The sequence below is a fragment of the Rhynchophorus ferrugineus genome, unplaced genomic scaffold (genome assembly GCF_030347505.1).
Source record: "Rhynchophorus ferrugineus isolate W39M unplaced genomic scaffold, kcgeb_rfMv2 rfM4, whole genome shotgun sequence".
Taxonomy (NCBI): domain Eukaryota; kingdom Metazoa; phylum Arthropoda; class Insecta; order Coleoptera; family Curculionidae; genus Rhynchophorus; species Rhynchophorus ferrugineus.
Genome location: NW_027472583.1, coordinates 21,934,441 through 21,959,603, shown reverse-complemented (window position 1 = coordinate 21,959,603; position 25,163 = coordinate 21,934,441). Strand labels below are relative to the sequence as shown.

General features: G+C 31.4%; 1 protein-coding gene across 4 annotated transcripts in view; it reads right to left on the bottom strand.

Moving 5' to 3' along the window:
• The window catches only part of unc-13 (protein unc13 homolog), a 271,585-nt gene that overhangs the window by 7,662 nt on the left and 238,760 nt on the right, over nt 1-25,163 (bottom strand). For all 4 annotated transcript variants that reach the window (XM_076403193.1, XM_076403196.1, XM_076403194.1 and 1 more), the window contains exons 11-20: nt 12,421-12,562; nt 9,904-10,350; nt 6,603-6,753; nt 6,310-6,536; nt 3,702-3,927; nt 3,369-3,650; nt 3,096-3,317; nt 2,867-3,033; nt 2,520-2,808; nt 2,223-2,448 (exon numbers count right to left, since the gene is read on the bottom strand). In XM_076403193.1, coding sequence (XP_076259308.1) covers nt 2,223-2,448; nt 2,520-2,808; nt 2,867-3,033; nt 3,096-3,317; nt 3,369-3,650; nt 3,702-3,927; nt 6,310-6,536; nt 6,603-6,753; nt 9,904-10,350; nt 12,421-12,562 — 2,379 coding nt within the window. The remainder of the gene's footprint in view (nt 1-2,222; nt 2,449-2,519; nt 2,809-2,866; nt 3,034-3,095; nt 3,318-3,368; nt 3,651-3,701; nt 3,928-6,309; nt 6,537-6,602; nt 6,754-9,903; nt 10,351-12,420; nt 12,563-25,163) is intronic.

Genomic DNA, 25,163 nt, shown 5'->3' with positions numbered 1-25,163 from the left:
ATATGTGATATGTGGTTTTGACGTTTTAGAAGTGTTAATTTTGACACCGAAGAGAAAGAGCGTTCTGGGCGACACAAATATTTGAAGTTTAAATATAACCTGAAGGCATTTGTCGATTGAACGATCAATGGGGATCGTTATCGACTACAATTGATGCATTTTAACCGTGCACTGCGGCAAATACGGCCGGAATACGAGCATAGACCCAATGTTATTCTTCAGTGTGACAACGCTTAACTACTTGTTACAAAACCGGTGAAAACATACTTGGTAACATTAAAATGGGAAGAGCTACCCTCCGTATTTTCCAAATCTTGGTCTTTCTGATTACTACTTGTTCCAATGTGATAGAACCTGCCTCATAGCCAAGAAACAGTGCTTCGCTTCTTATGAAGATACCAAAAAAATGGGCCGATTTGTGAATAGTCTCAAAAGACACATCGTTCTTTCGAGATGGAATCCGTAAGTTGAATAAAATATGAGAAAAGGTAGCGGCTATCAATAAAAAATACTTTGAATAAAATACATTGTATCGATCTTTCGCAATAAAGATTTAAATTACAAAAAATCCTTTAAAACTAATTTATAGGCCAATATCTACAATGGAAAATAATAAATTTTATCGTTATATTTCATTAACCCCTAATTAGGAAAAGTCATTAAAAATTTTCAAATATCCAAAATACACAAACATCGGCATCTACAGATGCTAAGAATTTTGTATCCGCACCATCCCTAACCCAAATAAAATTTTATTATGGAAACGACAGTTCTCTAATGTACTGATCCTAATCACAAACCAACTTTAGCAACAAGACCGATTTTCAGATGAAATATTGTTAAACAAGCATAATTGCCATATATGCAATATATATATATATATATATATATATATATATATATATATATATATATATATATATATATATATATATATATATATATATATATATATATCATACACAACTTACACATGGAATATAAGCTGGGTAAAATAAAAGCCTAAGATCATATCGATGGCTAGTAGTCAGACTGCAAGGATTGTTAAAAGTACAATACAAAGGGGATGATAATAAATACCCAGTAGGGCTACTTAAGCAATAGGCTCTATAAAATATATTTACATACATAATCCAAATAGATTATAACATTATTTGATAAGGAACATAAGCCAAGAGAAAATAATAATTAAGTTACAGTTAAAGAGTACAAGTTAAGTGAACTATTATGTAAGTTATTAATATAGTCATTATTCTTATTTTTATTATGTTAAAAACAGTGAACGTATTATTTATGTATATGTATATTCTATTTAAATAACAGTTTAATAAACAGTTTTTAATTACTGCGTACAACATATTGCGCTTTAAAAATGGTGGAGGATTAAAAATACATCAAACTCGAGTTATAATATGCGGGATATTATGAGGTTATATGATAAACATGGTTAAAACTTAATTTAATATTGTAATTTAATTTTTTGTTATAACTTATACGGTATATACAGTATCAAACTATATTTACAGTGAATAATTTGAATTTTTAGAGTGATTGACGTAATTTTGTCTCGTATGTCATTGACTCACAACATTGCAGTCACAAATTTAGTCAGAGTTCGACCATGAGTCCTCTGACCATTTTTGGCGCACTTTAATCTATTCTTTTCATCCTGTAATCTGTGATTTCTGGTGTATAACAGTCATTGAATGGATGATAAAAATCATTCAACTTCATCAGGTACTCTTTTTGTGACATCTGTATATTTGCTATTAATTATGAGCAATGATAGGTACTTTACAGTGTTATGTCTAAATGAATTGAAAATATTTTCCAATGTCCATAGTGTCAGAACTTTAATGCACTTTCACTCTTCGATCAAAATCTCATCTTCGTTTTCATTTTCGTTTTAATTCCAATATTTTTCGCTTTCAAAAATAAATAATTTTATTTATTATTACTTTTTCCTATTGTATATTTACAAAGTTATTTATATTTAAATGGCTATTATTAATAAATTAAACCAATATTTAAAACAAAATTAACTTTATCTTTGACTTGGGTCAGGTATTTATTATAAAGCTTAATATGTATGGTGGAAACATTATCCAAGTTTTACTACTATATAGTAATTTACTTAACTTAAAAGAGTTCTTTTATTCTAGATGTTAGGTAATTAGTTTAATAATTATTTAGTATGAATCCTCATATGAAATTGAGCTTACCTGCATGGAAATATTGCTTGATAGTATCAAGGGCTACGTCCAGTACTGCGCATTGCTTTGGTGACAAATTCTTTTCTACTTCTTTACTAATATCCATCACGCCACTAAGAGCATTCTTGACGTCTTGTTTACCCGTCATGTGATTCTTAAACAACCTGGACATATCCTCGATTTTCGTGTTAGCAGCAAGGTTTTTCGCATTATCTGTGATGCTTTTGAACACCATCTACATAAAAAATGAAGTTCAAGTGTTATTACAATCACAATTATATGAACAGTGATATTTTGATACTGTACCGTCTTATCGGTCATTGGTGGTAAGACAACCGTCTTCTCCAATATTCTCATCACTATTCTCCATAGTTCTTTCAATAATCTCTTGAGGACTGTCTTCTCGCACGATTGAGCATAAAGCGATAAAGAACCATCCAATAGATCCATGAGAGGTCTCAGTACCTCGTCCGCTTCTACGGCTACTTGTTGACGTTGAGCTGGTTGGTTTAAGGTACCAGGTTGGCCACCTCCTTTGATGGCTAGGAGGAGGTCACCTAACTCCTTCACACTTTGAGTAATTCTGGGTTCGAGACTTCAGCATGAAAATAAAGTGAAATGATTGTTGACTGATAAAATAAAAACATTATTACCTAGAAGCAAATTGATGAGCTAACTCGTCAAGACAACCGTTGAGAGTTTGCTGCAATTCTTTTAGAATATTGGCAGCATCTTCTTCCAGTTTCTCCCCACCCATGGATTCGAACATCTTCTCTAACTGTACCCTTAGCTGTTGAATGTTGTTCATTAGAATACAAGCCTAGAATATTTGGAGAATTGAAGTAACTCATTGATTAGTTTAAAAAGAAACAGTCATCTTACGATTCGTTCCTCTTTAAGGTGTTCTGGAAACTCTCTCTTTACAATATCAGCGTAAGCTATCAATACCTTCACGATAGTTTTGGCGAAACGTTTCATGTATCGTTTCCATATCTCTGGGTCTGGACACTCCAATTTTGAGACAACATCGAAACATTGCGTTAGTTGAGTGAAGACATCAACCACAGAATTGGAGAATAAGGCGTGTTCACTGCTTTTTTGGAACTATAACGAAGAAATATTAGCTGGTAAGTGAAATGCGTTGTTCTAACATACCCCATCTTTTTTATCTCTCGTGAATGCACCATTTAGGTATTCTAAGGATACGTCGTCATTTTCGTTTAACCACTGCATGACGAAGGGTTCGAACCAGGCTGGATACTCGGGCACTGCACCTTTGTATGGTTGGACGTCTTTGACATAGCTTGAATACAACCATTTCACCTTGAAGTGAAGGTTCATGTATGCGGATGATTTACACAATCGATGGGCTTCGTGCTCTTCTAAGGCGTACTTCATATCAACTGCGAACTGAGACCACATTGTGGCGGCGGACAACTGAAAACATTCAATGATTACTCGAAAATACTTCAACTATTATATAATTACTTGTCCAATGTTGAGTTCTTGAGGAAACTGGTTCAGAACTGGACCATAACTGTTTTTATCTTCTTCTATCACTGACACAATTAGAGCTATAAGCTTATGCCAAAAATCAACGCTGTCCAAACGAGGACCATGATCTTCTGGGTCTCTTTTGGGCTCGTTGGGATCAGCTTGAAATTCTCTGTTGTAGAGTTCGTAGGTGTTCTCGAATAGAAATTGGTATGTTGACCTAGATATAGATATTAACATTAATTGGCGGCATTTTGTAATATATATAAATAAAGAAGTAATGGTTGTACCAGAGTTCTTCATCTATTATTTCTATTTGATTTTATCACAGCGTTTCATTTGACTGTGTTCAAAAATGCTTTAATTGACAGTAATTTTTTAGTTTCTCTTTCTTTTTTAATTGTTCTAGGATGCACCAGAGCAACGTGAACTAAGAATTAATGACGTAGTGTTACAATCATTGCTGACTTCTGAATGACTGCTGAATCACTGTTGAGTTTCAGATCTGCTTGGTCCCAATCAAATGAACGCGCGAGGGATAAAAGCAGTTAAGAGACGTTAAGAAAAAAATGTTAACTATCAGAAAATATTACTTAAAAAATGCGATAGTTCCCTTAATGCCATCCTTCCCTTACTTAACAGGTTGGTATAATTTTGTAGCCTTCTTTCATGTTTTACAACGAAATCTTGGATAAATTCGTTGATTCATTTTATGTTATCGTAGAGTTCTTGGTTGCATGGCCATAAACATTGTTAATTCATTCATTTCATTAATCGAAGAACTTTGTTTTGGCAACTCCATAAGTCCCAATAAGCTTTTTTATTGGCTGATTTTTCGATACCATTTTTGTAGTACAATTTGTCCTTTGCTTCAAAATAGGCCTCGGTTTCGGCGATCGACGAACATTTCTTCCCAGCTAGAATTCTTTTGATATCTCTGAACAAGAAATAGTCGCTGGGGGCCATATTTGGAGAATACAGTGGATGAGGAAGCAATTCGAAACCCAATTCATAGCTTTTTACCATCGTTTTCATTGACTTGTGACACGGTGCATTGTCTTAGTGAAGCAGCACTTTCTTTTTCTTCAAATGCGGCAGTTTTGTGGCGATTTCGTTCTTCAAACGGTCCAATAACGCTAGGTAATAGTCGCTCTTGATGGTCCTTCGTTTTTCAAGGTAGTCAATGAAAATTATTCCATGCGTATCCCAAAATACAGACGCCATAGCGTTGCTAGCTGACTGTTGCGTTTTCCCAAGCTTTGGACCGGGTTCGTCATGTGCAGTCCACTCGGATGACTGTCGATTGGACTTTTTTCCATTGTCACATATTGACACAAAAACTCGGGTTTATTACGCTTGATCATCTTGGACATTGCTCTGAATCACCAACTCGTCGTTGTTTTTGGTCAAAAGTGAGCTCGTGCGGCACCCACCTTATACAGAGCTTTTTCATACCCAAATATTCGTTCAGTTGATATCTTTAGAGTATCTGCTATTTCATTACTACTACTTGTGTACTGCTACTTGTAGTTTTTTTTATGGCTTTAGGTAGTTTAGAATGTACCTTTTGCCATAATAACTTGGTTATCAGCAAAAGTTATAGTTAGAGTAGAATAGTTTCAAGTAGAGAAGGTATAGGGTTGGTTTAGACACTGTGGAACTCCAGCTATACCTCTGAATATTGAGTTGGCATTGTAAATTTTCTTTTGAAATAATACGACTCCAGCAATCCAGAGTAGTTCAAAAACTATGAAACTAAAACTATCGAGTGGCTCAATGTCATATGGTAGGTAGTAGCGAGATAGGCCTGTAAAATCTGATCTGTCATATGATATAAGATCAGAAAATTAAAAATTTGTTAGAAGAAGCAAGATTCAATTGTAAATAATGTTAATAAATAATTTTCGTATACAATAAATCACAAGAGTTACATCAGTATGTGGCTAGGCAAAGCTAGTATTTCAATAAACTTGGAATATATTCCGATCAATCTTATTGCTGTTTTATTACAAAAAATGGGAAGTAAAATTGTTTACATTTTTGGATGTATTCCATGAAATATAGTCTTGTTTTTCGTAAATAATTATTTTTGATATTATTGCCTTTCTGTTCATGCCGTGTTCTTAAAAGGAAAACATCCAATTCAGAGGTATTATTTCTTGACATTTTTTTATGTATGTTAGAATAACTTCTTAACTTTGCTGCCGTTTTGTTTTCGTTCTTTTTATTAAAACAATTTAACTGTTCAAAGGATTTTTCATTTTTGTTTTTATGGAAGTTGTGGAGGAGAAAATCATTAGGTTTATAATAATATGGAGGAAACCTAAACATTAAAGCTTTTTTACTATATTATTGCGATATAATTTACTTTTTTAAATTAAGTTATAGCTATGTAGTCTTGTTAATCCTAAACTTTATTAAAATTGATTATTTGGTAATCGATAATCTGATAACATGGAAAAATGTTGACCCAAGATATAGTATCTCTGAGTTAACTGCGATATAGTTTGCTATCTTTGTATGAAGGGTTAACAAATACTCAAATATATGCTGGTGATGCAGAGATTAAAATAAACTTCATCTGATATTTTTATTTACCTACCTTAGACATGCTTTAACACAATCCTTCACTACTGTGCTTGCTCTTGGCGGACTGGATAGTTCTTGTACTTTCATCCTGAAGAACGTGATACTAGTTAAAAGATCCACTGTTGACTTCAGGTCCATCAATTTATCCGGACTGGATGCCGGGAAGTTGTTACGATACATGGACAGGTCAATACGTAGGGAATTGTGAAGTTGGTCAAGTAATTTAACGAACTTCTCTTTCTAAAAAGACCATGTTATATTTTAGTAAGTTTGCTGGTATTATATCGTTAGTAAGCGATTGGTTACCCCGAAGTTCGAAGCAGCAAATCTGTCACTGGCAGATACGGCCGTAGACGCGGTGGTGTGCGCGTAGTAGGCATTGATATTAGCTAGGAGCATGCTCATAACAGCTGGCACTCCAGGACACAGATATTTTGTTGATAAGCAATGAAAGTGCCTAAAAAATATTGTATACATTATATTTATGCAAGTACTACTGTTAAAATCGTGTATGATATTAATTGTAGAAGTTATTCATCGACATTGCGTAGATAAACAAATTGAACAAAATAACAGATCAAATTAACCGAATATTATTTAGAGGATAATTTTTGTATGGTATTTCAATATTATTATTAATATAACAATATTTAATTTAAATAATTAAATTGAATATTTTTGATCATGCAGATATCATAATGATCATATTGATAAATTAATATTCAAAAACTATGGAGCAACTCTGATTACACTGTGTGATACATTTGTTCTAACAAATTAGATTCTTTATTTGACGAGATCTGAGAATAGGAAATAGCCGCTGAGGACCAAATCTGGAGAATAAGGTGGATGAGGAAGCAATTCGAAGCCCAATTCATGGATTTTTGTCATTATTTTCACTGACTTGTAACACGGGTGCATTGTCTTGGTGAAGCAGCACTTTGTTTTTCTTTAGATACGGCCGGTTTTCGGTGATTTCGTGATTCAATCGGTCCAATAACGTTATGTAATAGTGGCTGTTGATGGTCCTTCGTTTTTCAAGGTAGTCAATGAAAATTATTCCACGCGTATCCCAAAATACAGACGTCATAGCCTTTCCAGCCGACTGTTGTGTTTTTTCACGCTTTAGAGCGGGTTTATTGTATGCAGTCCACTCGGTTGACTGTCGATTGGACTTTGGAGTGAAATGATGGAGCTATGTGTCAAACATTGTCACATATCGACGCAAAAACTCGGGTTCGTTACGCTTGATCATCTTCAAACACTGCTCTGAATCATCAACTCGTCTTTGTTTTTGGCCAAAGTGAGCTCGCGCGGCACCGACTTTGCACATAGCTTTCTCATAACCATATATTCGTAAATTATATGATGTACACGTTCAACTGATATCTTTAGAGTGTCTGCTATTTCATTCAATTTCAATTTACGGTCATTCAAAATCATTTGGTTTAAATTTTGGTTTTGGAATTTTTTTTATGTTTTCGTCGGCGTTCACCGTCTTCGGTGCTAATTTCACCACGTCCAAACTTAGCATACCAATCCTTGGTGGTTGATTTTCCTGGGGCAGTGTCCGGAAACTCGGAATCCAAGTTTTTGCTTCAACTGTATTTTTTCTCTTCGAAAAGCAATATTTTATCAACATGCGAAATTCCTTTTTATCAATTTTTTTCGCAATAACAAAAGTTGGTTCACTCAAAATGCTATAATTCACAAACTAATAATCCGACAGCTGTCAAATTTATACACGCATCTTTTGAGGGTTAGGGTTAACTAAAAACATATAGATTTAATTCTAGTAGCGCCATCTATGTGTCAGGCCGGGGACTTTTCAATTGACCTGTTATTGATATGTTCGTCTAATACGTCAGTTTCCTCAGTAATAGTGTGACTATACTATTTACGCTTAAAAGCTGTATTACACCACAATGGTAGCCGATATCCATCTATACCTATTGCATATTCATAGATTTTTAAGGAAACTTATGAAAACATGAAACTAATTTTAAACTTAATAAAGTACGGAGAATAAAACTGGAAAGTTTGTGATGATTTAAAAGTTGTTGCTTGGAATACATGGAGGTTTCAAGAAATATTGTTGTTTTCTCTGTTTGTGGGACACTGTATATGTATACTTGTATATGGGAGTAGTATGGGAGATACCAAAAACTACCATGATGTTAAAGATTGGCCAAAAAGAACTGACTTTGTGGTAAATCATACATTAAATATGAACGTCTTATTCCACAAGAAAATGTAATATTTCCACCCTTACATATAAAACTTAATTTAATGAAATATTTTGTCAAGGCCATATTGACACATAACAATTTTCTCTAAATTAAGTGATGCTTAATTTAAAAAAGGCATTTTTTTGACCGACAAATAAGAAAACTTGAAAAAAGAAAAAAACCGAATTCGATGAAACTCTTAACGGTGATAGAGGTAGCGGCTTGTTTATCTATAAAGTAATTCATGGATTTTTAGGCAATCTTAAAGCTGAAAATGCCGAGATTTTAGTGAATACTTGTTACAAACATTTTAAAACTATAGGGTGCAGAATGTCTTTCCCATTTCGATTTTTTCCCTCTTAATCTTGGAATAGTGAGTGACGAGCAGGTTGAACACATTCACCAGGATCGAAAACAGATATAAGAGCGTTATCAAAGGAGATGGAAGTCTAAAATATTAGCAGATTACTGCTGGTTTGTAATAAAAGAGATATTTCTATTTGTAAATATATATGACTGATTTTTTAAATTAATAATATAATTAAATAAATATGATTTAAAATGTTCGTACTGTATTTATTTGTAGTACTTCAATTTATCATATCTTTAAAATACTAGGTGTTACTTTAAAATGGTTTGTGCTCAGCAACTTGTACAATCTGACAAAAAATCCGTATAATATAGTTTAATATATCCCCATATAGAACAAAAAATCACACAGTGTTATTATTGAATTTGGAATCATTTTGAAATATTAATACTACTGTGATTATATGACTATTGACTACCGTTCACTTTCAGGTTTTTTTTAGGTCAATTCGTCACCTATCATGATACCATAGATCTGTTTGAAGTTTAATATTTTTTGAGTTTAGCATTCACGTTATCTTTTAAAAAAATAGTCATCAAATATCAAAAGACGTAATGATCTTTTAACATCAATTCACACACATCACCATCGTAAAATTTCACAAAACTGGATATTAGCTGAACTAGGACTATTATTATTATAACTTGACAAGACATAAATTAATAGTAATGTTTGGTTATGTTTTATTATAAAAACTTAAATTAAATTGATGAATTCATTGTTGTTCATCTTAATGTTGAAAATAGACATTTTTTAATTTTAGTTATTGTCATGCATATCAACAGAAGTAAAGGTCATCAAAACGCTATACAATGAAATTTCAGTTATCAAATTATATTGGTAATTTGTTAATGCTGAAATTTAAAACTCAACCATCGTATCTTGTAATCGAAGTTTTATAATTCAACAATAATATTACTTTATTGTATTTTGGAAATTTGCTTCTTGCAATAATGCCATATAAAAAAATCATAACAGTTTCATTCATGTAAACTTAATTCATACTTACGTCATCGCTTGGTAGATGAATTCAATGCCATAACGCATCGCAAATTCATCCACGATCTCTTCGGGAGCTTCATCGAAGTATACCTTCCAAGCATCATCGCCTTTGGCTTGGGGTAGCGTTACGATACCGCTGTTCTGTTCGCAGAGATAGTGGAACAGATTTTCGTGAAGACACGTGTACTGCACGTGATAAGGCGCTACTTTCTCCTCTCCTTTGATCTCTACGGATATATGAAGACGAATGGCACCGGACACGGCCGATTTGTCAGTGCGCTTCTCCAGGTTGTACCAGACGTCCATCTCGCCGGACAGTGTGCGTACCTCGATGATTGTCTGCCCGAGGAAATCGTCCGATTCTCTGGTGAGTTTCTGTCGGAGCTTGCTCTTTAAGTCGTTATCCTCGTCCCATACGCGGACTTTTATTCTATCGGAACTATTGTGACATTCACTGCAACATTATTAATATTGAGTAACACTGAAAATAGCACTATGCAAATTTTTGCTGAATATTCTCTGAAAATATTATTTAACATATACTACAAGAAACTTGCCAAGGAAAATTTATTGCGATTTTTTACGATAGTCAAAATATATTCATTTCAAAATCTAGATTAAAAGAAAACTATATTAAAAATAAGGACATTATATTAGAGTTTGACAATTATGAGCCTAATTTTTAAAATGTTCACTATTAGAGATTTTTATTCTATTAGGTGCTTGCATGTATTCTGATCATTTTTCATTTTAGAAAAAAATACGGAGTAAAATTGGTAAAATATATGTTAATCAAAGTATTTTTTCAACATTTTCTGTAACATTTATATCGTCTTTCTGACAACATGGTGATATTTTGTCCACAGAACGACGATTCTTTGGCAAGGATCCACTTCTTCAGCATTTCGAAACCATATGCCAACCAAATTATGCTACACCAATCTGAGAAAGTGGTAATCAGAAGGCGCCATGTCTGGTAAATACGTTGGGTATGGCAGAACTTCTATCGCACGGCACTAATGCAGTTTTTTGCAACAGTACGTTGTTTAATTAGTATAATTGATGTTGGTAGACACTACGTTTTGCTGTTCCCACCATGGGCGCATCAAAACTTTGTGGTCATGAATATGGCTAGGCTGTCAATTTGGATGCCTTTTCTAATCTATAGAGTAACCCTTGACTTCTTTCGCTTGAGTAGTTGAGAGTTTTCATGGTCAGTCACAATGTGTCATAGAAAACTTTTGTTTTTGCCTGCAAATAATGAAGTAATGATGTTGAAATGGTTCGAAATGGCATTGGATTCTTTCTTTTTGTATCTTTCCCATGACATGGAGACAGTTGATTCATCTGCTAAGCTGCCTGAAAGTTGTTTCGGGTGTTTAAGCTGGGTTTTCGTCCAATAAATCTTGCAATTCACTGTCATCAAACTTATTCGGTCGTCAATTTTTCAATTGTTGAAATGAAAATCGACAATTGCGATATGATAAAGCAGCATCATTACAAGTTTCTAACTGTCTTTGATGTATTTCGGCAACAAAATTCTCCAAATCAAACAACAAAAGTAATGAATGCCAAAATGCAATTTTAGTCGTTCCATAAATAACTCAATAATACTAAATGGTATTCTACGTTGAGGAATGTCCAAATCATCAAATTTAATAGTTAGTCTTGGTTGTTTAACACTTATTTACATTGATTAAAATATAAGCAAGCACATAATAAATAAAGATCATATTTTTAAATAATGGTGATTAATATGGTCCAATATGACATGACTACATCACTTGTAAGAATTAATTGATAGGGTTTTGTGTCAGAATCTTTGAAGCAACAAGACAAATTAATTAAGCAATTTAAGTAATTGAGTGATCAAAGTGTAGAAGAATTATATTTCATAAGTTTTATCTCCTAGTTAAAATACTGCCTGAAATCTCTATTATAGAAGTAGTATTTTAAATGGTTGAAAAAAATATACCGGGTACTTAGTAGATAGACCTTGGATTTTTTAAATTTAATTATAGATACGTTAGTTTAGAATCAAATTAGTGATTGATTAAATTTCAACTGGTCTTTTTATGATTTTTTTATACCTATTAAAGATTAATAACTTTGGTACTAATGACAGGTTAATATCAAGAAGTGTTATATATTTAATATCACCATAACACCACCGTTGTAATATGGCCTTAATGAATTAATATGAAAAAAAAGAAACAAAAATTTTCAATAAAAACAAACATTTAGCAAATGGAAAAAACCAAATAATCATATTATATTCACTAAAATCGATTTAAATATTAATTTTGTTAAAAAACCGCAATATTTCATAAAACAAAAATTTAATTATAAAAAACTGAATATTGTAAGAATATGAAAAAAGAATTGCATAATTTCGTGGTACCAGAGTTCGAACAGTGATTACAATAACTAATGTGCATACAATAGTTAATTTGCACTAAGATAAAACGTGTTGAAATACAGAAAACTATATACATAAACTATACACACAGCTTTGGTTACTCACAAATAAAATTTCTCATCCCATACAGGATTCAGTTCTTGAGGCATAGTTCTTGTGCGTTTCTTGACTTTGCCCACTTGTACGGTAACGTACGGATCGGAAGTACCGCTCTTGTCTTTGGCTATTAACCCTTGTGCAGATTTTACTAAAATGTCATCAAAATTTCGTTAGTATTTCGGTAAATATATTCGATATTTTCAACATTAAACTCGTTGAAAGCCAAACCAACCAAAACAGAGTCATAAATAGAAAGAACTCACCGAAGAAGAAAGGAAATAAAAAATAATTGACATCGTTTTCACTGTGCGAGATTGTTATAGTCCCAAAACTCTAGTTTTCTTTCTTAATAACTGTACTTCGTCTTTAATATAACTTATTTCTGTTTTATTCAAAACTTTAACCCATATATCCCATAAAGTATTGATATGAGAAATCGATATCTGGTGATAGTTTTATTTTCAGCTTTTGTGTTAGGTTGTGGTTGAAACATATTTTTATGTTTACGATGCAATAAATAAATTAATGCTGTTATTAATTATAATCTACTCAGATTACATTTACACTAGGTAAATAAAGGAAGATGCGATTTAAACTGAGCGTCTTTGTGAGCGAAAGTTTGAGATTTTAATATTATTTTATTAGCAGAGCTTTTCATTTGAAGTTTATATTACAAATCTATTAATATAAAAATAAAACAAAACGCTCTTCTTTTGAAACAATTTTAGATATTGCATACCGTCAAGTATATTGTGATCGATTGATTTACATATTATGGTGTATAGCTAATGAAGGAACTAGAACTATGGCTATTGGCATATTGTCAACTTGTTTATATTGAAACATTATAAATGATACATTATATAAGGAGATTGATATTTTAAAAGTTTCCAATAAAATTCTGGATCAACGTATAAATATCTTGACACTTCTTATGAGTTTTGCTTCAGTTGGTTTGGTTTCGAGTCGATCAAGTTGTGCGAGTTTGTAGTCTGCGACAGAGAAAGAGACGTCATGCTATGTACCAAAATGCCACATGCTACAGTTTAGTGAAACAAAAATAAATAGAAACAGAGAAACGAAGTACAAGAGACATCGAAAGCAGAAAAAATACTTTATTTACAGTTTGGTAGTGTCCATTTTTCGGTTTTCTTGTGGTGATAGTGGATTGTGTGGTGTGCACTAAAAGCTATGTGTTGTTAAAGCATTTTTTATATATATAATCGATACTAGATATTTAATCAGAAACGATCCATTAACCTTAAAACTTTACAAATATTATGACAGCAATTGTTAATCCTTCTAGGAAAGATGTCTAGTTTGTAAGCTTTTTATATATAAGATTATTTTTGTTTACTCACGTGGATTAATATTTTAAAAATTTAGTTAAATTATTCTTTTAAGTTGGAAATAGTTTTAATTTAATTTTAATTTAATTAATCGTTTAATTTATATGTTTATAAGATGATTTTAAAAATCAAGCGTCAAACAAGACATCTTTAATTAATATTTTAATTAAATCAACATTTTGTTTTATCAATTTTTTTCAACCTTCATGGACTTTGCGGACAAAGCTAACTCCATTATTATCATTCTTATGCTCTTGTGTTTCTGAAAACAGATAACATATATTTAATACTGTTGCCTAAAGGTATTTTTTGTACGGGAGGTGTTTCCTAAAGGGCTTCTATTTTAGGACCTGTAAAAAAAGTGTGCTTTTTATCTGCTTCTGAGGTGTTGTTTTCTCTGGTTGTCAGGCGACCTTAGCTACATTCTATTGGGAAAAAAATTATGCTTTTGTTTTTTATTGTGGTGTATTTTTCCATGGATATTTGATTATATTTGAACTTGATGTCATTAACATAGATATTTGTTTTAAATAATATTAGAAGGTGTTTATATAAAGTGTGAAGCCTTAAATAAATATTTTTATGTGATGTAAAATTGTTCGTTGTGCGATATGTTATTTAAGCCGTGAAAACTTGAATTATATTATCTTGGATGTTCTAGGGCTATATTAATTTATTAATAGCTTCATTATTTTTATTTGCATTTTCATAGAAAAATATATTGTTTGGTCGATTAAAAGTTTATTTGTATATGCGTCATTTAAATTTGTGACGTCAAAACGTCGCAATGTTGCCGCATCAACTCTAATCTAAATAAAATAAAAGATAAATTGAAAGTGATAAATAAGTCATTTGGTGATAATCCAGGCTTTGAAAAAGTCACTGAATCAAACTTTAAAAAATGTTGAAATAGGGATAAATGTCTAGAGATCTAAGAGTCTAGATTGGAGAAAATATTTGGTTAAAATAAATTGCACTCAAAGTGTACTTTCCCTAGTGTTGCAAAAAAATTGGACAAGTGCTGCTGGATATTTATGGTGAACATATTCCATCGATAAAAACGTTTTGGTTGGAATAATTTTGACCTTTAAAGTTTCATACAATTAATAGAAAACGCTCTGGTCTATTGAGAAATTTGAAAACCGGAAAATATGATCTTCAAACGAACGTTGAACAAAAAAAAAGTTATTCAAACAGGAACGCGCCAAAGTCATGTTTCTATATAACAACGGTTAGTCAAATGCTGCAAAATATCTTCATTGAGACGCTTAAGTCGGAAAATGGAAAAGCCAGTGTAGATTATCACAGTATTCATTGTCCTTTCTGATTATGGTTAGTTTCGATTGATTGAAATCTGGATGAGTACAAGAACGACCATAATGTTTCATAATAAACCCCAGAATTTGTTAAAAAACTAACTCAAAATATTCATAGTCTTTCCTAAGAGGTATAAGTAATTGTTCATTTAGGAAAGGAGATATATGGTTTAGACTTCCACTTGCACATGTTTCATAAGTAAGGTTAAAACAATAATTGCCGGCGTGGTTGGTGCAGTGGTAAAGGTGACAGGACCGTCCACCTACTGTTGCGAGAGTCGCGGGTTCGAATCCTGCTTGGTCATGACCGTAAATTTATGTTTGTGATTGTTCTTAGGCAAGAATGCAAAGAAAATTATCTCAATCACGCCAGTAACCACGGTGGATAAGACCGGATGTCTTCTGGGATGGTTTCTAAGTTGGTCACTCGCCAGTCGCCAGATCGTGGTTTGGAGCCCGTGTGAAAACTGTAGGTCCATTTCACATAAACCTTCGTTGGTAAAAAGGAGACTTTAAAATATAGAAAAAAAAACAATTATTATTTATCCTTGTTTTATACATAAGAGAATATTCAATTTAAAAATAATTATTATAAGTTTATATTTGATTTAATATAATAGTTTATATTAAAATGTTCTTGGTATTAGTTTTAGTATATTATAAAGTATTATTATAAAGTATTATATATTAGTATATAAAGACTTTTTAATTTAAAATAATGCATGTAATAAATAAAAATTAATATATTACTTTTCATGTATGCTCTTAAAATTTGTATTTAATGCCATTTACTAAATTTTATGTAGCATTTTTTGCAAGGTAGAAATTGTAGAAATAATAAAATAGTTAAACTTTAGGTTAATTTGAGAATTAAAAAAAATTATAAGAGCTGGTAATGTTGGCGAGTCATTATTGGCTTACAGATTTGTCTGAGTAGACTCTTGTTTGTTATTATTCTTGAGTCATTGACGATGCAATTGATTTACAATAAAATTTGTAAATCGATGGCTAATAAGGACCAATAGCAATAAGCTAATAGAATGCCAAACGTAGCAAACTCGTTGATAATTTTACTGGATTTAAAAATAATTATAAAACATTTATATTTAATTTAGTATAATTTTTTTAATTTATTTAGTATAAAATTATATTTGTATAAATAAGGACCATATATGTATAAGCAAGCTTTTAACAACATTTATTCACTTTAACATTGCATTTTTCTGCAAGGTAAAAATTGTAAAAATAAGTTTGCCTTGATTTAATATTTTATTCCATTTTTTTTCTCATAGAAATTAAACTTAGTCAATTTGAGAATCCAAGAATTTTATAAGAACTGACAATGTGACAAACCATTATTGGCTTGCTGAATTGTCGGTGAGTAAACTTTTGTTTGTTATTATTCTTGAAAAGGCGAATCCCACTGAGATTCACTAGTTATTGACGATTCACTTGATTTACAATAAACTATCTAAATCGATGGCTAATAAGGACTAATAGTGATAAGCTAATAGAATGATAAACATCCCAAATTCCGATAATTTTACTCAAATTGACCGGCAAATTACAGAAAAGTGTAGCGCAAAACACTTTTGAGTAACTAATGAACGTTTTTGTTTAATTATGGAACAAATATCTCTTTACTATAGGAACCGCCCCTGATGGTGACAGCAAATTGTAATATTGTTAGACCATGAGGCTGATTATTATAGAATCCTGATACAAGAAAAGTGGCTAAAAGGAAAAGATTGAATAAAAATATGTGTTTAACAATTATACTCTGATATATTCAAGAAGCATTGGTGTGTATTACTTTTCAGCCTACCCTTGTATCATCCATTCATGTCATCATTCAAATGAATGGCCTTGTCCGGAGGGTATAAAATTATTGATAAGGCAGGCATTAATATTTTAAGGTTCTAAACATAAAAGTGACATAAAAGTGACCGTAAAACATTTTACAACAAAGTATAGTCCAATGAAAGGCATTTATACACATTTTGCATAATAATCCCCATAATATATCCGTTATCTATATAACTTAAATATGTGTTTCATTTCAGATATTTTTATCTGATTTATCCCTAAGAAGCATAAAATAGAGATTGGTATACAGAATAATGTTTTCATAACTTTTTAAATAATTATTTAATAGTAAGGTTGCGGAAAAGTAATTTTGGATTTTTCTAATAGATGGCCTTAAAGTGGCTCTAGTAATAATTATTCAATAAAGCCACAGCATAGGATATAGCATTTCATGTCCACAGAATATATGTAAGTATATTCTAGATATATAGATGACGCCATTGGTTTTCTCATTGACAAGTTATTGCGCTTTGAAAATGAAATTCCTGATGGTTATTTTCGATCTATTTTGCTTTCTTACTTTAGTAAAAGGAAAAATTCAGCCCAGGTTGATCGAAAACTATAAGGTGCTTTATGGTATTTCATCTCGAGACATCGTTACGGAACGACCATAAAATAGTTCTGAATCATATACAAGAGACTAGATACCAAAAGAAGCTCGATACCAGGGTTAAATATAAACTAACAGTGAACTTTTTAATAGACTGAATTTCCTTTTGTAAAGATTGGGTCGCATAGGGCAATGATGTGAAGAAAAGATTATGGTCGAAGGCCGGTAAAGCTTCACAAACGTTTACAAAGCCTGCATTTACATAAAAAGGGGATAAATGCTAAAGTATGCTTAAAAATGCTAAGTATATTGTACACAAGTGTCAAAGTGATTAGTCAAAAATTGTGAGAAATTTTTTATGCATTCAGCATATAGCCCGGACCTTCTGTGTAGTTGTACAGTGACGGGATTATGGTTTAACCAGATAAGTGACAAAATGATCCGAGCGGTATATATATATCTTTGAGTGGCGTTTAAGATTTCATGAATCTTGAAAATCGTCTTAAAAAACATTAAAGAAAAACGAGATTATTTCTTCCCCAACTCATGACAATGTTATAAAATCAAGTGAAAATGTAAGGAACTTCAGCACTTAAAGTAGCAGAAAATTTTTATCAATAAATTGATTTTCGTCTCGGTGAATAATTTAAATACATTGCTATTGATAAACTTTTATAAAATGTGTACATATATGTTTTACTGGATCTTTTATATTTGTGTTAAAATGATATAAGATAACACAAGTTCTTTAAAAAGGAAAATTTCAGAAATTTTTCAAAATAAGCAAGTGTTAAGTTGTAATAATTATCATAATAGCTGTTTTTTTCCATTATTTTGTGCACTTGGTGTCCTATTTTTCACTTATTGTAAGTTTAGTCATCATTTTGAAAATATACATTTTACATAATTTACTTTATTACATATAATAATTATCAATGTAGTAGCTGATGTAACATAAATTTCATATATATAAATTTGTAATCCCTTTGGGCTTCAAGTATCTTAAATATATGTTTTTATCACTCTCAATTGTTTAAAAGAAATGTATAAAAGCCGTCTAGTGATACTTGTATATTAGTGATATGTAAATAATTTTAATTCTGTTCCAATACTTTTTTGATCTTATATGAAACTAAAGGAAAAACTATATATAAATATAAATATTTATACTATATTATGGATTGTCATTTATTCTACTTACATAAAAAACCTTACAAACCTATATATTAGAACAAAGAAGGGAAAAGATTATGTTGTTCAAAAATCGATCAAACAAAAGCCATAAATTTCTTTCCTTATCTTTGGTCACAAGAGATAGATTCGATTTTTTTTCAGATCCTAGTTCCATAACAGGCAATACTAAAATTATCGTATATTATATAAAAAGGGAATGAAAGTTTTATTTGAATATTTATTTTAATAACATTAGTTAAGACATTCCTTATATATCATTTAGTTAATATTTTAAAACATATTTTAAATTCTAGAATTCACTTAAGTATTTGGAAGATTTAAACATGTTTTATGCTGATTAATATAGTCCTACTCCAAAATAATTTCTGATGAATAAGACTTCTTGATTATTAAGATTTCTTATCTTTTCTCTTGTGTAACAAATACATTTCTTAATTTTCTATATTAAGGAAACCTGGAGGAACTATCCATTAAGTGCGTAGGTATGATAGATAACTATTCTCTTTTTCTTTATATGTCTTGTATAAATTTTTTCCTAATTCAAATTAGGAATTTATTGCAATATTTGAAAGTGCTTGCAATAAAGGAGAATATTATTCACCAACGGTTGTGAAAATAATTGTTTGATGAGATTGAATTTTGATAAATTAATTAGCGTAAATTCATATCAGTATATTTATTATAAAATTAATATCATTAAAAAATTGTTGAAGGTAATGTAAATCACTGACGCAAGGCAGATCCTTAGAGGGCGAGGATGCAATATAAGGAAAGTTGAATAGTGTTTACATGTTGGTTTGATGAAAAATTAGGTATATAATAAACTATATTACCCCTAATATGACACACGTGGGATAATGCAATATAATGGATAATCCCCAAGTGATTCTTCTGAGATGTTTACTTTCTTTTTCAAAATAATTTGATTCATCTTTGATCTAATTTTCGGACTTAGAATGATATAATGATATAATGATATAGATATTAATAATACAATTAAGATCTTAAATAATATTCTAACATTATTCATGTAGAGGTCACTACCTAACGCTAATAGTGACTTAAAACAAATACATATATATATATCCTTATTATTTTAACGAGAATGACTTATACATTATAACTAGTTTACGCTATCTACTACTAGTACTACTTTCATATTGTTCAAGTCGATAATTGAGGATATTTATTTGTTTATATTACACGTCACTTAAAGCAAATGAAATGGAATTAATACAATAATATACGCTCCAAAACTCTTTCTTTTTAACAGATTATTTTTTATTTTACAAACTTGTACAATAAAAAAAACTGTATTTCTCGATATATCGCAAGCTTTCGACAAGATGTGCTACACTGGACTGCAGGTTAAATTGAATAAGCTTTTGCTCCACACGGACTTTCAACTACTGAAATCATACCTCACAGGCATGAATTTTATTGTGAAACAGAATTACGAATTCCTGTCTACATCCAATATATTCAGGTGTTCCGCAGGGCAGCATCCTTGGTCCATTGTTATATCTATTGTATACAGCTGACCACCGACCTCAAAAGGCAACATATGTTGACGATATAGAGGCTTTATCATCACACGAGGATCCAATATCAACCCTAAGAAAGCTCCAACTTCATCAAAACAAAGTTGAACCACAATTTGGGATGAAAACATGAGGTATCAAAGCAAATGAGACGAAATCTATCCATATGATATTCACCCTTTGCAGAAGAACTTCTCTTTAACTAAAAAATGAATAATTATGAACTCTCACCAGCTGATAATGTTAAATATCTGGGGATGAATTTTGATCGATGTTTCACATGGAAAAAATATATGGGGACAAAACGCAAACAACTTAAACTAAACCAAATGTATTAACTGATAGAGCGTAAATCTAAATTATCAATCAAATAGTCAAATGTGCGCGATGAGAGTGAAGTGCGTAGGTTCAAACGCAAACACCATACAAACTGATTAATATATATATATATATTGAACCAAATAGTGAATAAGAAATATAAGAAGCATGTTAAAAAGAAATTACCCGAGTCGGATATTATACAACGATCTTGGCTTCTATATAAATAAATATATTTATAAACTTTTAAAACAAATTTGAATGAAAAATCCTCAGTCCTTATACGTGTATATTAAAAAATATCGTCGTCAATTTGAAATAAATATTTATTCTCTATTGATTAGGAAATAATGTCTCGTTTTGAAACGTCCTTGTTCTGTACCAATAAAAAGTAACAAGACCCTAAAAACTGGAGAAATAGTCCTTTGTCGTATTTTTATGAGCGAGTCTGATGGCCGCCAGGTCAAATATACCTAACAAATACTTGTTAACAGTTATTAATAATGTATGTTTTTCTTGTATCAAAAATGATTTAAAAAAATTCTTTCGTATTGTTAAATTACCGCAGTAAATATGAATCTAACGATATTCTTTAAAAGTTTATCTATCATTCTTTTCGTTTTGTCAGATGGTTATTATCATAATGTTTACAGAATCGGGAAAAAGGCGAAGAACAATGGTGTGATTCCAAATTTTATTAAGAACTTTATGGGACTAGATATAAAACTGATTAGTATATCCATAAAAGACGTCATAACATTCTAAATGAATATTATCTAATATATAAAAATGGTTTTATGTGTCGTTAAAGTCCAATAAAAAATATTATAAAAATAACGCGGGAATAAAATTTAAAATTGATATTATCAAATAATGTGTTGGTATTGAGTTACTTTAATATTAAGAATTTTTAGGTTCAGTATCAAAACTTGAAAAGTACCTCATTCTGTTGATAAAATAATTAGACTGAATATTTCTTTTCTCTTCGCGTTTCTTCCCTTCGTCACCATGCCGTAGCTCTAAATTGACTGAGATTAGGTCAATGTCGTTTCTCGCACGGTCACTTGATTACTTCGTGTGCCCACCTGCTCACTTGAGTTTTGTCACCTTGCCCTTACTTCGGTCTACCGGGCCTACTACATACTGGACGATTGTCCACGACTCACTCAGACTCCTGGGATTCCTACGAGAAATCGATTATCTTCATAAAGTCCACCACTTCGGCGTGGGTGCTAGTACTAGTGCTGCCTGGATAGAGTCTCTACCTTGTTTTGGTTGTGTTTGTTGACTTGTATTTGTGTCCATTTTTAAATTATATATACACTATTTATACTTTTAGTTCCCCCTGTTTGTCTTATTAATTTTATTAATCAGCAATCAGTTAAGAAAACCATTATTTCAAGGAACAAAAACAAAGCTTGCGCGAGGGCACATTAACTAGAACTCCAATCAGTAGAAACAGCAGAAGATTTTCGAGAGAATTTGGGATTGGATGAATGGACATTCTCAAGAATTAAACTTAAAAAATTATAGCAAAATATAAGGTGGTGGAAAAGTCTCGCTACCATTTTGATTGTGCGCCATCTTGGATATGTGACGTTGAGCTCAGTTTCGCTTTAACCATTGTATTGTGTAGACGTCCAAATTTTACTATGGATAAATATAAGCCAGAAGAACGAGCAGAAATAATGACAATATTTATTGAAAATAAACGTTTCATTATTGCCACTCAGCGGAAATTGCGTCAATGGTAGCTGGACTTTTGCTCCACTTTATATATATATATATATTCCCAGAGCTATTGGAAAACTAGAAGTGGCAGTCTAAGAACAGGATTCACAAATGGTCTATAGACTGGAAAATATAGGATGATAGCTTGAAATCTGCCCATGTCAATTTTGCGTTTGCGAAAAACTTTTTATCTAATTATATCACTTGAAGGATGTCGTACTCCTCAAGTAAAATCAGTGAAATACCATCGATCTCGCGAGAATTTATCATTGATTTACCATTAGAAATATCTTATTAGATAAAAAGCTGAACAGTTCAGACTATTGTATATTTTTACATTACATTTATTGTATATTTGTATAATTTTACAAATGTTCTGGTTAATCCAAAGGTATTCTAGACTCAACGTTAAAGATATTTATCAATCCATAATAAAGCCTATTTAGACTTGGAGCCTATGGGAGGCAAGTAACAGGTTAATTGAAAAGTCCCCGGCCTGACACATAGATGACGCTACTAGAATTAAATCCATATGTTTCTTAGTTATCCTAACCCTCAAAAGATGCGTGTATAAATTTGACAGCTATCGAATCATTAGTTTGTGAATTATATTATTTTAAGTGAAGCAACTTTTATTATTGTGAAAAAAAAATGGATAAAAAGGAATTTCGCGTGTTGAGAAAATATTGCTTTTTGAAGCGAAAAATACGGTTGAAGCAAAAACTTGGCTTGATGCCGAGTTTCTGGACACTGCCCCAGGAAAATCAACCATCAAGCATTAGTATGCTAAGTTTAGATATGTTGAAATAAGCACCGAAGACGGTGAACGCAGTGGACACCCAAAAGAGGTTGTTACCGACGAAAACCTTTTAAAAATCCACAAAATGTTTTTGAATGACCGTAAATTGAAATTGAATGAAATAGACACTTTAAAGATATCAACTGAACGTGTATATTATATCATTCACGAATATTTGGGTATGAGAAAGCTCTGTGCAAAGTAGGTGCCACGCGAGCTCACTTTTGACTAAAAACAACGACGAGTTGATAATTCGGAGCAGTGTTTGAAGATGATCAAGCGTAATAAACACGAGTTTTTGCTTCGATATATGACAATGTATGAAACATGGCCCCATCATTTCACTTCGAAGGCCAATCGACAGTCATCCGAGTGGACTGCACCCAATGAACCTGCTCCAAAGCGTGGGAAAAAACAGTCGGGTAGCAAGGTTATGGTGTCTGTATTTTGTGATGCGCATGGAATAATTGTGTAATAATAATAAAATAATAAAAAAATAAATAATAAAAATGTGTTTTACTATGGTAGGTTGTGGACTTTTCAATTGACCTGTTATGTGGTGGCAGTAGGTAATTTAACGCTGTCAAAACAAAGTTCTTCGATTAATTATCAATGCTTATCGCGACGTAATTAACAAGGAACTGCATAGTGATCTAAATGAGTCCATGAAGCTGACCAAATTTCAAATGTAAAATTAGAAAGAAGTTTACTAAATCACACCAAAGTGTAAATTACAATTATTGAACAACGCCCAGGAAATAAGAAAATTGAAGCGAACGAAACAGTAGATAGTGTTACTACTAATTTTAGTTTAAGTTAATTCAATTTAATTTTAATTTGGGAAACATATACCATGATATGATGTATTTATCTCGAACTTATTTTTCTTGCTTATTGACGATATACGAACGATAAATTAATTTATAACTATAAGATTATACTAACCGTATTATTTATTTTAAAAAATAGGATGAATAATGTTCAGTCTTAGTTTTTTCATTTATGCTAGCTTGTAAACGTCATTAGTAATTCTTGTCATATTAAACATTATATATGGAGCATATAGAAGAAAAACTATAGACAAATTTTATCATTTTCCGGTTTATTCTCAGCGTTTATTTTCAATGGGAAAGCTATATATGTTATAAAAGTTACGAGAGGAAAAACATCATATTCTCTAAGGCATTTCGCAAATACAATGTCTGATACGTTGTTTCTGTTTGTGCGAGTTGGTCTAAAATTTGTATAGACGGAAGTGCCATCCCAAACGACGAGAAATCCAGTCTATAATCAAATTTATGATAATTGGAAAAGAAGCCAGAGTACTTTTGAACGAATGTAAATTTTTGTATTACAGTATTTTAGGTGAAATAGATACCTTCCTATGGAGAGTAAACTAGACAATGTTTAGTTTAAATGTTGTCGATCTTCTATAAATAATAATGTAAGGTTAGTGAAAAAGTAATGTCGGTTTTCCTAATCTCTAGTAATACTTCAGTGAAGTCATACTGTAGTGCATCTGAAAAGTAACCGTCCTTAGAACATTTAAATATAAAGGTAGCGTCATTCCGGAGATTTCGGTGTTCAAGGCAAACAACCAATTATTGAAAGAGTAGACCGTAAATAGTTTCGTATAAATTACTGAATTAATACTATAAATCGAAGCATAGCTTGAAGTTCAGCCAAGGAAGGTGTTTAGTTCAATTTGGAAGGAATTGTTTATCATGAGGTGGTTGAACATGGCCAAACTATTAAACCATTTAGCCTAGAAATGTCTAAAGCGGTATATATATATATATATATATATGCTTGATAAATGTATTATGATAATGTATTTGAAATCTACTTATATTACTAAGCAAGCTCGCTATGAAAAACATAAAAAATCGAAATTACTTTTTATTCAAAATATTATATTTACTGATAAGGTATGGAATTTAGAAACACTTTTTTTACTGAGTTTTACTCCTTATCGTGGCTTTTGAACCACGGTACAAGGCGTGTATAATCCATTCCCAAAAACATCACGGTGGGTGGTGAATATATTTTAAAATAGAGTTTCTATTCTATTTTTAGCCTGTTAAG